Source organism: Phoenix dactylifera, chromosome 1 (assembly GCF_051530095.1).
Source record: "Phoenix dactylifera cultivar Ajwa chromosome 1, Ajwa_hap1_PhDact_Kaust_v1.1, whole genome shotgun sequence".
NCBI lineage: Eukaryota > Viridiplantae > Streptophyta > Magnoliopsida > Arecales > Arecaceae > Phoenix > Phoenix dactylifera.
The window spans coordinates 2,840,637-2,856,850 of NC_143190.1; the positions used below are offsets into that span (position 1 = coordinate 2,840,637).

The following is a 16,214-nucleotide window of genomic DNA, read 5'->3' on the forward strand; positions in this document are numbered from 1 at the left end:
TGGTTGTATCCATACTCGCAATATATGAAATACCCATTTTAGCAAAAAAACGGAGCTTGTACATCATCAAACATCGATAATTAGTTTTATAGATCAAATTGAGCAAATCATGGGACGAGAAATTTACTGCCAGCACTAAGTGCAGCAGCATGACTATGCATGCAGCTAATCATAGCCATTGATTTCTATAGTGGTGCACCAAAATGCACATTTGATGAATGATGCTTATAAGAAATAGCGATTGTAATTGGTTGTGTGTATGGCCATATGGTGATTGCAGGTAATAATTTCTAGTTGCAAGGCCAAGGAACAATTTCTCTGGCATGCTGAGCTGTTTCTCTAGCAAGTCCACGTCTGCTGCAATAGCCTTGGCTCGTTACATAATCTCAGCCTGTTACATCAACATTTGTTGACCATCACAAAAGCAATGAGACTAAAGCTGTGATATTTAATGATGAATTACTCCGTCCGGTTGTATCTCATTAAGAACATGACGTGGGGCCGAAGATCAATTAATATTCTCATACCATTGCTTATGAATCATTTATGATATCCCTTTTTGTTTTTTTAAGCCTACAAGCCAAACTACAACCCTATAAATCCATCAAAAGGTAGACAGTTATCAAATAAAACAACTTTACATGCCATACACAATGTATCATTATTGATAGCCATCTATCTTTGAATGGCGGCCATCAAAAGCTGTACAGAACTCTACCTCTAGGTCAACTCTGTAAGTCTTCATTCTATGCATATTAGGTCACAGAATATCTTAAAAACAACTAAAAATCGTTGAAACAGTTTCTATTAATTAGCTTGTTGTCCGGTCGATCGGTGCTAACCATTTATAACATGAAAGAAACTGTGTTACGCAACCAACTCATTGCATCTCATGCATCTAAATTTTCTATTTTAAGATATTCATATTATTATTATTATTATTATTATTATTATTATTATTATTATTGCTGCTTCTGCTGCAAGTGCCAATTATTTAATAACATTGACAATGAGGGAAAATTCTTCTGAAAATAATAAAAAAAAGAATTTCTAATTTTCTAGCTAGTATCTTAGGGCAACTGTGCCGAAAATAAACATGCTCAACATATAATATCAAGTATTAATTTAAACAATGTTATACACCCAAATATGGACCAACCAAATAGTAAGGACATGCATGTCATTTGTCTCATAATCATGTATCCTATAAGAAATCTTGAGCAGCCACACTTGACAAGGCATCCGGTAATTGGTTCAACTCTCGTATGAAACTGCCCCTAGCCATCATGCATTGCAACAATCCATAATTATCACATAAGATAAGAAACTAATCTCTCATTAACCCACCCCTATGTGCAACTCACCAATCCTCATGCATTTCACCAATCCCCTAAATGCCGGATAGGACATAAAGCAAATGGCAATAACTTGCAATACCTAATATATTTTTTTTAGGTTTTTCGTGTGAATATCTTACTAAACATCGAATTTTGCATTAATACTCTTCCAAAATTGATATTTACATATATACTCTCGTAAAACACTTGTTTTGCTATTCTACCTTTTTTAATTCTTATTTTTGCATATATACCTACGCCATCTAACGCCGTTAAAAAAATAACGGTTTCAAATTAAAATGACAAAATATAGATAAATGTGCAAAAAGAAACATTTATAAGATGATCACGATGAAAAACAAAAAAGTAATTTTAAAATTTTATTTTATTTTTAATTAAAATAAATATAATTTTTATTAATGGTGTTAGAAGAACCGTTATATTAGGTGTATTTGTGCAAAAACAATATTTTATAAAGGTAGAGATATAAATATAAGTTTGAAGAGGGTATTTATGCAAATTAGAATTTTTTTTTTTTTTTTTTGAGAAGGTTGATCATGAAAACAAACCCTTTTTTTTTTTCAAAAACATAAATAAATTAATGAATCAGGCCCTGCATTTTATTGAGCAATTAATATATCCACTAACCCCAATTGGGTCCCTTACCTTCAATCCAAGCCATTCCAGAAGACGGGACACCAGAGGAATGGCCATGCACTCCATAAATCCATACCCATCCATCCAATGCGACCCATAGAAACAAACTTTAGACCCCTGGGGGAAGTCATGGTTGTGGAAGAGCGAAACGGAGGTGGGTTCTTTAAATGGTGGTTTTCCCCTTAGAAATGGATTCCTTGGGGGAGGAATAGGATTTTTCTAGTTGCTGATAAGAGCGAATGAAGGCGTTCTTGGGTGTTTGTCGGAATTCTTCTCGGTCTTCTCCTTTTGGGACGAATGGTAGCGTCCGCTTCGATCGCTTGGTCACCAATCCATCTCAATCCCCGCCTAATCCTGTAGTTCGAGGTAATCACGCCTCGCCCCTCTCTTCCTTCTCTTCTCCTTCTTCCTTTTGTCGTCGCCGTTTTCTCTTTCGCTCGTTGTTTCTTGGGGCATAGAGCTGTGTAATTTCGATCTGGAAACAAGAAATCGTGGCCGGGGATTCGATTTATCTGCTCGATTTGTGATTTGGGTTTGCTTCCTCCTCGACATTCTCTGTGAAAGCTGCGGTTTGATGTTTGTTTGTTTTTTTTTTTTTGCTGAAACGGGCATTTCATACATCAAGTTTGATGTTTGTTTTGGGTTTCCATTGTGATTGGGTCTTGTTTAAGGAGAGAAATTTGCATTGTTATTTTTTTCTTGATCCTATTTCAAGATTTGGGTATATTTATATTGTGGGTTTGTTTGTTTTATTTGTCTTTTGATGCTAGGGTATTCTTGAAGATTATTGTTTTGTTGGGCTCGGGAATAGAATCTCTTTTGGATGGGAATATATACATCTGCTTGGTATATAAAAATCAGAAGGTGGAGGAATGATGTGATAGTGCTCTTATAGATGCCATATTGTGGTTCTACGTGGTAGTGGTAATTGTTATGTGAAGATTGGATGTTAGTGATGGACAGAGAGCAGTTTCTTGGCATAACATATGACTGTGACACGGCATTGCATTTTTCTTGTTTGCTATTGGCAGGAGAAGGGGAGAAGAGGAAGTGGGGTGGGGGTGGGTGGGGGCAGGGAATCTATTGGATTACATATGTTGCCATTGTTCTAAAACACATGGTTATGAATATTCTTGAAAGGGCTAAATTTCAATCTTCTGTTGTGCAGTTGTTTTGTGTTCCATCTGTAAGCATCTTTATCAAATGGCAACATGTGCTTAAATTATGAGTTCAGTTGAATCTATATGTTCTTTTTATCCTTCCATGCAGTTCATGTAGCATTCCCGCAGTCACTGTTCTCAGCTAGAATGTTATGGAAATTAAGTTATCTTGTCTAAGATGAAACTTGTTGCAACGGTATGTCTTGCTTGCTTTTTCCACCATGATAAAATTGTTAAAAATTAGAGTTCATGGTTGAATAGTTGTAAAACAGTTTGATGCTGCAGGTATTTTGAGCTTACTTCTGACACTTTTAACCACATTGATTCCCTTATACTGTCATTTTTGTGTTTTGCTTTTGTCTCTTGATCAGTATCACTTGGTAGTAGTGTCATTACTCCTTGTTTTCAAATGATTTGCTTCAATCAGGAACCCTCTTAGTTCTAACTTCTAAAGTATTATCAACCCTAACTACTTCACCATGTTGTTGCACGTGCTCCCTGAAGAGATAAGCATGTTACTGACAACTTCGCGAACCAGAGTGGAGATCGGATAAGTGGGCTGGAAAAATTAGAACAGCATTGCACTTTCTTGGAAGATTTAGTCATTGCTGATAACTTTTTGGTTGCTTGAGTCACCTGACACATAATTGTAGAGTTATTCCATGGTATGGTAAAAGATGATTTGAAAATGTCATCACAATTTAGTTGAGGTTTGATGTGTTTGGTTTTAGGTAAGGGTTGGTGAAGATGGACTGAATGCACGAATAACTGAATATCTACCTCAAGGTTAGATGGATTGCCTTTCAGATTCTCTGGGTTAACCAATCCTTTCCCTCAATGTTTTGGTGGTTGGGGCAATACGAGCATCATATAGGTAGTTCTGTTTTCTTCTCTTACTCCCATCATTGTAGCAGTTGTACTTTGTTGAGCTCTGGAGTCGATGTATGTCTACATGCATGGGGTTTCTATGTTTCTCAAGACTTTAACCCTCTGGATATATTTTCAGTATGTATATACTATAATGCAATGATGGGATATAAACAGGTGGAGAATAAGGTTTAGGGGTTATGACTGCTTAACTTTTTGCGGAATTTAAATTATGAAACATGAATTTGGACATTAACATGAATTTGGTGGAATGTAAATCAAGTGGAGATGAAATGCATCTCTTTTTTCTTTTGGTCAGGATGTTAATTAATTAGTAGTTGTTGAACAAGCCAAGATTTACTCATCTTTGCAGGCCTTTGTTATCAATGATTGCGAAAATGTTTAAACTGGTCACATGTTATATTGGATGCTCAAAAACTGATGATATTTAAGAACACGCTTTGCATTTGATATTTATATGTATTTATCACAAAAAAGACAGCATCTTCAAATTAGAGATTGGAGTTTGCTTTAAGAGCACATAAACAGCACCTCTAATTTAACCAATGTGTCAACCTGTTGCAAATTGTTTTAGAGCCTTTTCAGGTAACGGCCCAAAAAGTTAGACTAAGTTCTTTTCTGAATTTCCATAAAGTTTAGATTAACCTTAGATGATTATTTTACAATGCTGCTTGTTGTCAACCCTGTTTGACCTAACACCGTCAATGACAAGCAACTCTATATGGTCATACTCTTTATCCATGCGAAGGATTCAAATTGCATAATCTAGGGATGTGTTGATGGTCAGCCAATGTAGTAACACATCATATTGTGCACTGTATGGACAAAAGGTTTTGACCTATATGCTTTGGTATGATCAATATGGCCTATTTTGACCTCCAAAATTTTCTTTTTGTATTTTCTTTCTTATTTTATTATTTTTAATGCCATGATTTCGTATAAATGTGGTACATATCGATTTAATGGCTTGTCATCCTATTAGATGTGATTTGAAGTTTTTTGTTGCTTGTTTGATCATAACTTTGCTTAACTTGCAATAAAAACTGGGTTATTAAAAAATATGTGTGGGTATTAATAATTGACATGTACTTACATCAATGGAAATTAGTGAATTGATGAATGATACCAAAGACTTTAGTGCATTAAGATGAAACAATTGCTGACTCAATAAATGAACAAAGAAATAATAAATTTACCATATTATTGAGCAACATTGAGCATATTGATGGCATAGAAAAAAATGTAGATTGGCCGCTGCTTGACAACATATTCAAACATCAACTTTGTCAAACATTATTTGCTGGGTCTATTTTTGTATTTAAGAGGAAATGGGGAAGGTTTTGGTGATTAACCCTAAATCCCTAATTTCCTTGATTGTAATCCTAGATTCAAGCTCTGGGACATGTATTCAAAGTTCATATGTGCTGTATGTATCTGTAACATAATTCCTATCTAATTCTTCTATTTCTCCTTCATTTATTTTCAGATTTTTGAAAAAAAAATAGGGGGCGGGGGACGCGAATGCAGTGCATGTGGCTGCATATGCATATGCAGTCCCTCAGCCACACCATTTCATATATGCAGCCATTATATGTGGTCAGGGTATATATAGGCCAAAAAGATGGTTCACTTAGCACTGTGCGGATGTTTATGCGGCAAGATTAGCATGGCGCAGCGGCATTTGTGGTCTACTTATTATTGTGTGATCGTATTTGTAGTCCTTTAGCATTTTGTAGCAATATATATGGTTCACTCTTAGGAAAGCCATGTGAATGGGGTAGGTTCAAGTAGTCCGTTGGGTTAGATATTGGTTACAAGAGAGGTAGATACATGCATTTTGATAATATCAATATGTATGTTATACTATAATTGTTGCATTAAGCACTAGGTAAGAGGTAGAATTGTTAGGTTCTTTTTGGGTGACTATTGCTTTTATTTATGAAAGATATTGCTGTTATTGTTGTTCTAATTTATCTTATTTACTTAAAATATTAAAAAATACTAATTGCCTATGCACTGACATATGTGGCTCGTATGATGCATTTGCGGTATGCAGTCTCGACCGCCCATATACTGCAGCCATCTTTTAAGCACTGGCTAGAAGCTTGTTTTCAGCCTCATATATGACAATCCAAGCTCACCAATGTTTGGATACTCATTGTTCTCACCTCTAAACTTTCCTTCATAGCTGACACCAGTTTAATGGTGGAAAAGGGACGATAAAGCCCATTTTGAGGTATCCTGATGGGTACAAGGTGGTTCAGCACTGATTTAGGTCCAAACTGCCTCGATCGGGTGCTATCAAAGTCGGTCAGGCCTAGTAAAACCAAATCAGAGCCTATTGGCCCGTGCAGTACCAACAATCAACTAGTACAGCATGGTATAGGTGTATAGCCAGTTCAAGGCTGGTACACACTAGTCTTAATAAAGTAGGATGGACCTAAACGATACCTATATGGTTCCAGTGCAAAAAAGCAAGCAATGAGGTTAATCTGAAAGCTAAACCTAAAGAAAATATGGTAAAAATATGCTAAAACATAGGTGTCTGAATAAACCTAACATGAAATGCAGAGATTTTAGCTAAAACAAAAAATAAGAATGCAGTAGATGCTAATAATCTTCTAACATAATTCTAGGAATGATGCAAAGTTAAAGCAACAAATGTGACAATCAGCTGAGATCAAATCAAATCATCAAACCTGCAAATTAAACTGCTGACTTTACAGCATTCAGTGACTTCATGAGATTTCAAGTTGGCTATCACACTAGGAAGCATTCGATTCTCTTAATGCTTCTTTGGCTCCAATCTGATTCTGCACATCAATCCTGCAGGCCTAATAGCTTCATGCAGAACTTAGAGCGATCGGCACTGTCGTGCATCCCTCAAGCTGTAGGGGCACTAACGAGTTTGGTAGGATGAAAATGGATAGCAAGTTTAGGGTCTAAATTTCAGCAGAGCAATCAGCTGTTTTTATGAATGGATTAAAGGGTTTTATTAATAGTTTTTGGGATTAGATTCAAGGAGAAATAAACAAGTGCGGTAACAGCAGATTGGTTTCTGCAGTTCCTATGGAGCTGAAAAGCAGTTTGGCATATGTCAAAGGTCTGGAAAGGGTTTCAATGGCTGCTTTCTGATCTGCTGGTACTTGGGTTTGTTAGGTTTTCCAACATAACCAGAAGAGGTCAGCTGTGACAGCAGATCTGTTCTTGCCTATAGACAGGTCCTAGCAGGTGGCTGGTTTGTATGAGTGTAGGAAACAGGAAAGGGTCAAATCTAGATGCTGTTAGTATTAGAAAGAATGCTTTGGAATGCACGAGCTAGGGTTTTAGCTGCCATAGAGAGAGGGGTCGAGAACAAGAAATAAAAAGTAGGTTGAAAGAGAAACAGAGGAAAGAGGGGGGAAAAGAAAGGGATGCACGCTCCGGCAGAGGTCTCGCACCACGTAAATTAGAAGAAGAGCTTTATTTCACTGTGCAAACATCATGAAAACAAAACCCTAGGCGCCAGCCTCTATGAATATAGTTAATTGGCATTTTGTTTAAAAGCCCCACCTAACAATTATCCTTACATAGAGGTTCCTAATGAATTTGAACAAAGTTCCTAGCCCCCCACAAATCATACCATAAAGGGGCTCAACTAATCATCATAATCATCTAGCCCCTTCCCAATTATTTTGGGTCAGCTTTTGTATCCTCAAACGCCTAGTATTCCTACCTATGGCCAATGACCTTTGATGTTAATCCAAAGTTTTCCATATCCTTCCTCATAATCATAAAAGTGCTTAGCTAAAAAGAACAATAAAAAACTATTCAATTCACTGCAAAAATGACTAAACATCATCTCAAAACTATTCATCTTCCATCTAGAGACTACCAATCCTTTATTAGCAACTTTTGAAGGTCTTGAAGGCCTGATTCCCATCACTCAAATCCTTGATCCATTACCAATTTTACATATGATGTCTCTCTAGTAAAATCTTTGATTATAAGATTTCGGTAACAACAATTTTGATGTCTTTTAGAATGTTGTCATTTTTTTTTGAATTTAATTTATGTAATCTTGAAAGGTGATCTTAATGCTATATTTCTCATACTTAATATTTTAGTTTGAGACTGATTTGGTGTTTATCCTGATTTAACATTCGGTTTCTTCTTTGCAAAATATCTTGTGCATCGATTGATGATTTTCAAAAAATAGAGAAAAATTATTGTGGACTTGATGTATTTTTATAGATTTAAGGTTTTAGTTAATTCCTTGCATGTAGCTCCTCTCTATGCTCTTTGCAGTTTTTTTGCTTCTTCTATAAATTATGGTAGCTTTTTCGTGAACTTTAGAAGCTACTCATTACCACGCTCAGAAAAAGAGCATCTTTATATATACGCGCGCGCGCGCGTGTGTGTATTAATATATATATATATATATATATATATTATTTTTCTTGTATACTGAAGAAAAGGGAAAGAAAGAAAAGAAGGAAAGGAAAGAAAAAGAAAAGGAAAGAAAGGAAAGGAAGAAGAAAAAAAAGGAAAAGAAAGAAGGAAAGAAGGAGAAGAAAAAGAAAGGAAGGGAGGAAAAAGGAAAAAGAGATAGAAGAAGGAAGGGAAAGAAAAAAGGGTTAGAGGCTTGGACCACCCAGAACTGCTCCAAACCGAGCAGAACTGGGCTTCTCTGCTCGGTTCAGCCTGGTTCGACCTCTTACTGAGCTGAACCATTTCGGTTTTCGGGTCGGTATTAACTAATGTTAACAAGGACTATTTCATTCTTGTACTAACATTGTGCCTGTGAATAATCTTATTATAAATCTGTTAGTGTTTTCTTGGGCTCTCAATGGCTTTAAGATTTTTGTTGCATTCCTCCAACTACACCTTTTGGTTTATATGTGTTATCTTGCAGGTTTCTAACATTTGAGTGATGGCAACCAAGTCTTATAAGTACCAGGCGCAGGAACTGGTTAGAAAATACGTGCTGGCAGATCCAGTTGTTCCATACACCTCTGTGCTTGGGGGCATTTTCATGTGCAAGATGGTATGCCTCGTCTGCCTTACGTAAATTGTTCTTCGGATTGATGTAATTGAGTGTATGTGTACAACTGCACATGAAAAATATTGGTCATATATGCAGGCACTTGACCATACAGATGAATATGTACATCATGAATTTGAAGAAGATAGTTTTTCTTAAAAGAAAATTAGCACGTACTGGTTGCATTCCACTATACTTCTTTTAAAAAGGGATTATTGGAAACCGGTAGCCTTAAGAACTGAGTTTCAAGACTGTAAGGGCTAACAAGAACCATTGAGAAAGTGACACTGATATCCATTTACCTGTTATAGATGGACTATCAAATTATCTTTTCTAAAGAAGTTTTTCGAAATATTTTTTCCTTGAACCAGCCACTTTGTGTATACAATATGGTAAAAGAGGTTGCTTAGTATGGAACACTTTTGTTATCTACTTCTGAGTGTCAATGATATAGTAACTATAGTCTTAATGTTTATCAGAATTAGTTTTTGAACAGGGTTATTTCATTTTGGCTGCATTGTTTAGTACCTTTTGTTTGTTGACTTTAAATTTAGTTCTGAACAACTAAGAAATATAGTAGAAACTGCCTGCTAATCGGCACTTCATAAAATCTCTTAGTTGATGGAAGTAATTCAACTAAGAATTTTCTTATAGGACGTGACATAATTAAATTAACAAGTGCTATGTTGATAGACATCAATATTAATGTAATTCCTAGTCAACCAATTTAATTGTATAACATAAGTGTCAATGAAATGTTATCAGCATGTTTAGAATAAATAGGCTCGCTCTAGAGGTATGAAGAAGATGGTAAAGTTGGAAATAGCATGGGCCATGGACTATTCCATGTGATGGAGGTTATACTATCTTGCCATATTTAAGTAGTTGGTGGAAATCTTTGGCTTATAACAAAAAGTATACATACATGCATACCATAAACATAAAGTCTTATCCCAGCCACGGTTGTTTATATATGTAGTTGGACCATGCACTAAATATTAAATCTTAGGTAAAAATTTTAATAAGTCAAAAATCAACCATGTGCCATCCAAATTGGAGATTCACACTGTTGATCATGATCTACACCGCTGAATATGTGTAAATCTATATTCATATGTTTTGAAGGTCTTTGAATTATTAATCAAGTGTGCTAATATTTCTTTTAGAGATTCTGTAGTTCCAAAAGATTTTTCATCCAAATCTGAATATATCACATAGATTTTTCAGTTGTCTAAGCTGTTCTATTGTTGTCTGCCTTTTTTTTAAGCAGGCATATGATCTTACTCGATTAATCAGTCCATTTTACTATAAGGGTTATGCTTCTCTTACAAAGATCCAACGGATTGAGTGGAACAATCGGTGAGAAATCACAGGCTTTCTGCATCCTTCTTTATTGTATTTTTTCTCATATTCAATTGAACCATTTTGCAGGGGTATGTCTAGCACACATGCCATTTTTATCACGATAATGTCGGTGTACTTAGTGTTCTTCTCAGATCTATTTTCTGATCACCTTGAGGGCCTAGTTACATTTCGAAGATCAAATCTCTCCACTGTTACATTGGGGGTGACATCTCTATCTTTTATTTTACTATCATGCAATATGCTTTGTTTATACTACTGGTATCTGAATATATGTTTCTTAAAGTTATTTGGTGATGTTACACTTGACAGGTTTCTGTTGGGTATTTCATCACTGACCTTGCGATGATATTTTGGCTATATCCTTCTCTTGGTGGAAAGGAATATGTAAGTAGTCATATTTGTAAGCTTCATCTAAGCTTGGACATGTTCTCTGTTGGGTTTTTTTGTCCACTTCAACTGTTCTTTCTCATGTGACATGTCTACTTGAGGAACACAGCTTTATGGGCCTTCATTATCATTTCAAGTACCAATCAAGAGCGTCACTAAGTTCCATATTTACTATGGACTGATATGGGGACTTTTTGTTTCAGGTTCTCCATCATTTGCTTTCTGTAAGTGCATTAGCTTATGCCATGTTGTCTGGCGAAGGGCAGCTATACACATATATGGTCCTCATCTCTGAGACAACCACTCCAGGGATTAATGTGCGATGGTAATTTTGTTGAAATTACTCAAGAAATCCTACAACACAACTTCATGTATTTCCACCTGTTGACCTTTTGCATCTTCTGTTTTGTGAAGGTTTCTTGACACTGCAGGAATGAAAAGGTCCAGTGCTTATCTTGTTAATGGCATTATGATGTTCTTTGCATGGTTGGTGAGTAGAAGAGTTGGCTTTCTTTATTTTTTTTCACAAAAATGAAAGATACCTAAAACTCTTTTCATTGAAAAAAACAGATTTAAAAGACTAGAATAAATTATCAGTCTTGTGCTTTAATGTGATTTCTTTTGGGGAATATTTTGGAAAAAACCAATCACTGCTATGTAAAATTAAAAGTATGGATGGGCAGTTGGAATATATAAAGAAGTTAGCCTGACTTATCTCTTACTAGTTCAAAAACAGTGTCTCTTACTAGTTCAAAAACAGTGTCTTTTGATAAGATTTGTTAACTAACTAATACTGCGATCCTTCATTGGCAGCTTAGTCTTCTACAAGTTGTAGCATCGCCTTCTAGTCACAGCTTATAAATCGACAAAAAATAGATGCAAAGATGTTGCACCAATTCTTGAAGCACATAATTGTCAATACACTGGGAGAATTTAGGCTTGGCAGTGCACAGCCTCTTGCTAAGCATTTAGATGGGCTCAGGCCTTTTTTTCTCTTTTTGTAAAGGATGCGCTTAGGCATTTAAATATGTCATAATTAATTCGTGCATAACTGTAAAATTCTAGATTAAAACATCATTGAAAGGAAAAGAAAAGAGTTAGACAAATGAAAGAAAGTGTCATGCGATAAACATATGATTTGATTTTATAGCTTATTTTCTTAAATATGGGTTCACTATAGAAAATAAATGGAAGTAAAAGGAAACAAAAGAGCAGAAGCATTGAGTTTGATAAACATGGCTTTTACTTGTTTTATGAAGCAGTACATCAATAGCTTGATCAGTCAACACCATTTATCATCTAAAATTTCCCTTAAAATCATAACTCTAGTCCAATTATATGTCACTTATGTGCTGGGTGTTCACATTGTGGTCAAGTCGCTAGGCTGATTCTTACCATCTATTTTTCTTATTTCCTGAAGGAGTTTGTTGATCATTCAATAGAAAAAACGTCTCCAGTCATTGAGATAAACACAAAAGCCTGAATGGCAATCCTTTGGCACCATCTTGAAGTGTATGAACCCTTAACTGACTGGTAGCTATTGAAAAATTGAATTAGATCATGTAGTTATGCATAAATTCAGCCAGTTATCAATTGTTGAGACTTTGTAAAAACTTTAGACTGCTGTCTTAGTATTTAAACTTCCAAATTGTTAATTCCAGGCTAAACTATAATTCCATTAAATGCTATTGCAATCTAGTATGATTTAGCTGTTTTTGTTAATTTAAAGTATATTGGTGCAGGTGGCAAGAATATGCTTGTTCATCTACTTGTTTCACCACATTTATCTGCACTACGATCAGGTATGTCTTGCCTCCATTTTTACTCCTCTTTTTTTTTTTTTGGTAGATTCATGCGAACCATTATGTCATTACTCTTCACATCTGTTGACAGATCAAGCAGATGCATACCTTTGGTTACCTCCTGACTTTTTTGGTGCCCTCAGCACTGTTTGTCATGAACATGATGTGGTTTGCAAAGATTCTAAGAGGCCTCAGGAAAACGTTGTCCAAGCGACAGTGAATGGTGAACTCCAAAGTTTTCTCGAGCTGCCATCATTATCATCATCATCGTCATCATCTGTATTTTGGTGCATCCTTTCAGCTTTCCTGTATGAAGTCATGGATAAATTAGGTGAGGGATAAAAGAAAAGAAGCTTACCGGCGGCAGAATTTCAGGGTTAGAGAGGGTATATCATTCTCATTTACAGTTTCATTATTGTATATGAATATGATGCGTTACTTTCTAGCTACTGATGTTCTGCTATTTGATATATCTTTTAGCCTGCATTTCATCTCTTTTGTGGTGCATATCTCTCTGCCCCTGCATGGAGATGATACCTGGGTTTTTGACCTTGGATATCCAAAGATACATGCCATTAAAAATCATCCATGATCTTTCCTGTTGTATTTGTTGATAATGAAATGCATTGTTATTTTCCATATGATATACACTGACCAATACATAACAATTCAGTTCTGGCTATGCCATTTTCGTTTTGCCAACTTCGTTATATTATGGAAGACGTTTATGGGAGTTCTGCATCATGATGTGTGTGCGGACTTTGGCTTCAGAATTCTGCTTGAATGTATGCGCTGTCAGGATACATATGCGCATGCACCCATATCTTTGCCTGTGTGCTTCCTGTTTGCATTAGTCCATGGTTGTTTGTGCATGTACATGGCATGTGAGGGCGCATGTGGATTGACAAACTGTGCAGGATTCATTTCCATGGAATTTCAAGTAGGACGCTGCTACGTTTATCTAGTAATAAAATAATCTCATTAATGAGTTCATTACAAAACGTGACATGCGACACATAATTGCAGATTGAATGCATTAGATGGCATGCTGTCAATGTATTCAAGTAGAGGTAGAACACATTAAATGATGTGTCTGCAATGTAGATTAGGTATCGGTTGCTACGAATAGGGACATCCTAAGTTTTCCTGCAAGTTAAGTTTCCTAACATATATTACTAAAAATAATTTTATTTTGTCAAGTTTGGCATATAAAATTTATTTAGTGATTTGTAAGAACATATGGGATTTTTTTATTTTATTTTATTTTATTTTGCAGAATGATACATAGTTAGGAGTCCTTGGATGATTTTGCCCCTTGGACTAAATATGAGGCAGCTCGTAATCTAAAGTTGGACTCTCAAAATGTATACAATCACGCATTCACTAAATAAGGTGTTTTAAATTTATGGATCGTGCACCTTGTAGTTAAACCTAAAGGTAAGTCATCGAGAGACTTTTATATATGTACCATTCTAAATAAATAAATAGCTAAATAAGTAAATAATAAATTTGATCTAATTGGATTTTACCCACATTCTGTTAAGAGGTTGATATTAATAATTTTAGATTTATCTTTATGCTTCATTAAATAAATCTTCAGATATTAATTATTCACATGGGAGAATAATGAGTGCAAATATAATTAGGGCTAGAAGTAGAATTAGGAGAGATTGTATTGGAACGAGGACTAGCCCTAATTTAGACAAACCCCTTTATCATCCAACCCCATCCAACCCCGAGCATCCCAGCTTATCTTAACCTAAGTCCATGTTGATCAAGCTAGGTCTAGAATGAACTAGGTTGAGTTCAATTAATCAAGTCAAATTGTATAGATAATTTGAGATTTAGAAAAGATTTCAAACATTTTGTTAGGTTAACTTTGGGTTGGTTGGGAATTTATTTGGGTGCAATATGTAATTCAATAACTTAATAGGATTAAAAATATATCTAAATGAAACATATTCGTATATTATGTGATATTTAATTATAAAAAAAATAGAAACTGATGCAAAGCACAAGTTACATATTAAGAAATATTTATATTGTACTATCTAAAAAGTAGATATTTTTTTGAGAAAAAGAGGTGGATATTATTAATAATAATTAGGGAAAAAAAGTGTTGTTAGTTCAATTTTTAGATCAGTGCAATTCATGGACTTCTGTCAAGAAAAAGTAATGATGTGAATGAAAATTAACAATTTCCCCACCGGTTTTATTTATTTATTTATTTTGTCACCTATTCTATTTATTTATTTATTTATTTTGTTTGTAGTTGCGCTTATTTGAACTCTTTATGTGCTACTAACCGTGTTAGCTGCTCATCTCCTAGAGGTTTATGATGAGGCCTAGCCTCTCTTGTATTCAGAATGAAAGCTAGCACTTAATAGTAATCAAAGCCTGTAAATTATAGTAATATTATTGAATGAGATTAAGTATCTTTTTATACATTATAGCCTCCCTTGTGGGCATCATATTATAACAGATTAAAAATCTCTATAACAGTTTTGTCATATAAAAAGAGATTGAAAAAGTTGTAGCATAATGTATAAAAAATATACACTATTCTAACACTGGGAATGCATTTTACCTGTCACTTGGGTTTCCTGTCAAATTGTAACATTTGATAGGATTATAACAATTGATGCAATGATTTATATAATATATGAATATATTGGGCTAACCACATAAAAGAAAAGAACCTATATATGAAATAAAATTTCTTTAGCCTCCTCTAAGATCCATGAAATAGTTACTCTCATAAAATAGGAATACATGCAGACCCACCAACGTATGCATGATGGTACAATAATTATGTTTTTCGGACCGAAGGATAGCCATTGTGCAGGGAAAAAAATTCCTTCATTTCTTATTTTGCAAATTTAGATCGGATTGATTGGAATTGCAAGATTAATACCAATTGATTTTTAGTGAAAAAATGCTTTTATATATTATTCCCTACTATCATTAGATTAAAGTTAACTAAGCAGGGAAGAAAGGGAGAGTGATCCTCTCTCGCCCGCTACCATCAATCGTCCTATTATCACCCAACATTGCCGGTCCCCATCACCACTTGCCCATTATTGGTGATGCTTATAATCGGCTATTGTCATCATCAATCTCCATCACCTTACGGTACCAACTTCGATTCGTACTACTAGTTACTATCACCAACGATCTACAATAGTATCAACCATCAATAATCCCCACATCTTACCATTCTTGTCAGTCACCACCACCTTCGATCTTCACCATTGTGTTCCATAGTCCATCACTGTCGACAATCTTCATTGCTGCCGTTGACTATCTCTACCATCATCCACAATGAACGATGATTTCTATCATCATCCATTACTTCAAACAATTATCATCCACCATTGCCTACAACCTCCGCCAACCCTTACAATCATCAATGATCTTCACACCAACAATCTCTATCACCACCATTATTGCCATTATTGTTCACCAAAAAAAAAAAAAATCGGAGAGAGAGAGAGAGAGAGAGAGAAGACCCTAACTCTTCTACTTCTCTCATTGTCTACCAACACTACTGTCATCATTGTCATCCCCCCTATTCATTGGAAAAAATGGGAATGAT

At 35.2% G+C, this 16,214-nt stretch overlaps 1 protein-coding gene across 4 annotated transcripts; it reads left to right on the forward strand.

Moving 5' to 3' along the window:
* The first annotated feature begins 1,962 nt into the window (after nucleotides 1–1,962).
* Nucleotides 1,963–13,265, forward strand: LOC103719293 (uncharacterized). Of its 4 annotated transcripts, none has more exons than XR_015975895.1 (10): nucleotides 2,030–2,360; nucleotides 8,937–9,068; nucleotides 10,336–10,424; nucleotides 10,497–10,632; nucleotides 10,740–10,814; nucleotides 11,021–11,142; nucleotides 11,232–11,307; nucleotides 12,238–12,329; nucleotides 12,560–12,619; nucleotides 12,711–13,265. XR_015975895.1 is itself a non-coding variant. In XM_008808474.5 (10 exons), the coding sequence occupies exons 3-10, from the start codon at nucleotides 8,955–8,957 to the stop codon at nucleotides 12,837–12,839; spliced, it is 801 nt and encodes a 266-aa protein (XP_008806696.2). In that variant the 5' UTR covers nucleotides 2,091–2,360; nucleotides 3,264–3,350; nucleotides 8,937–8,954; the 3' UTR covers nucleotides 12,840–13,265. The 4 variants fall into 4 exon arrangements, 3 of the variants coding, with proteins under 3 accessions (XP_008806695.2, XP_008806696.2, XP_026665133.2); XM_008808474.5 differs by lacking the exon at nucleotides 12,238–12,329 and adding an exon at nucleotides 3,264–3,350 and having other exon boundaries at nucleotides 2,091–2,360; XM_008808473.4 differs by lacking the exon at nucleotides 12,238–12,329 and having other exon boundaries at nucleotides 1,963–2,360.
* Nucleotides 13,266–16,214: the final 2,949 nt, after the last annotated feature.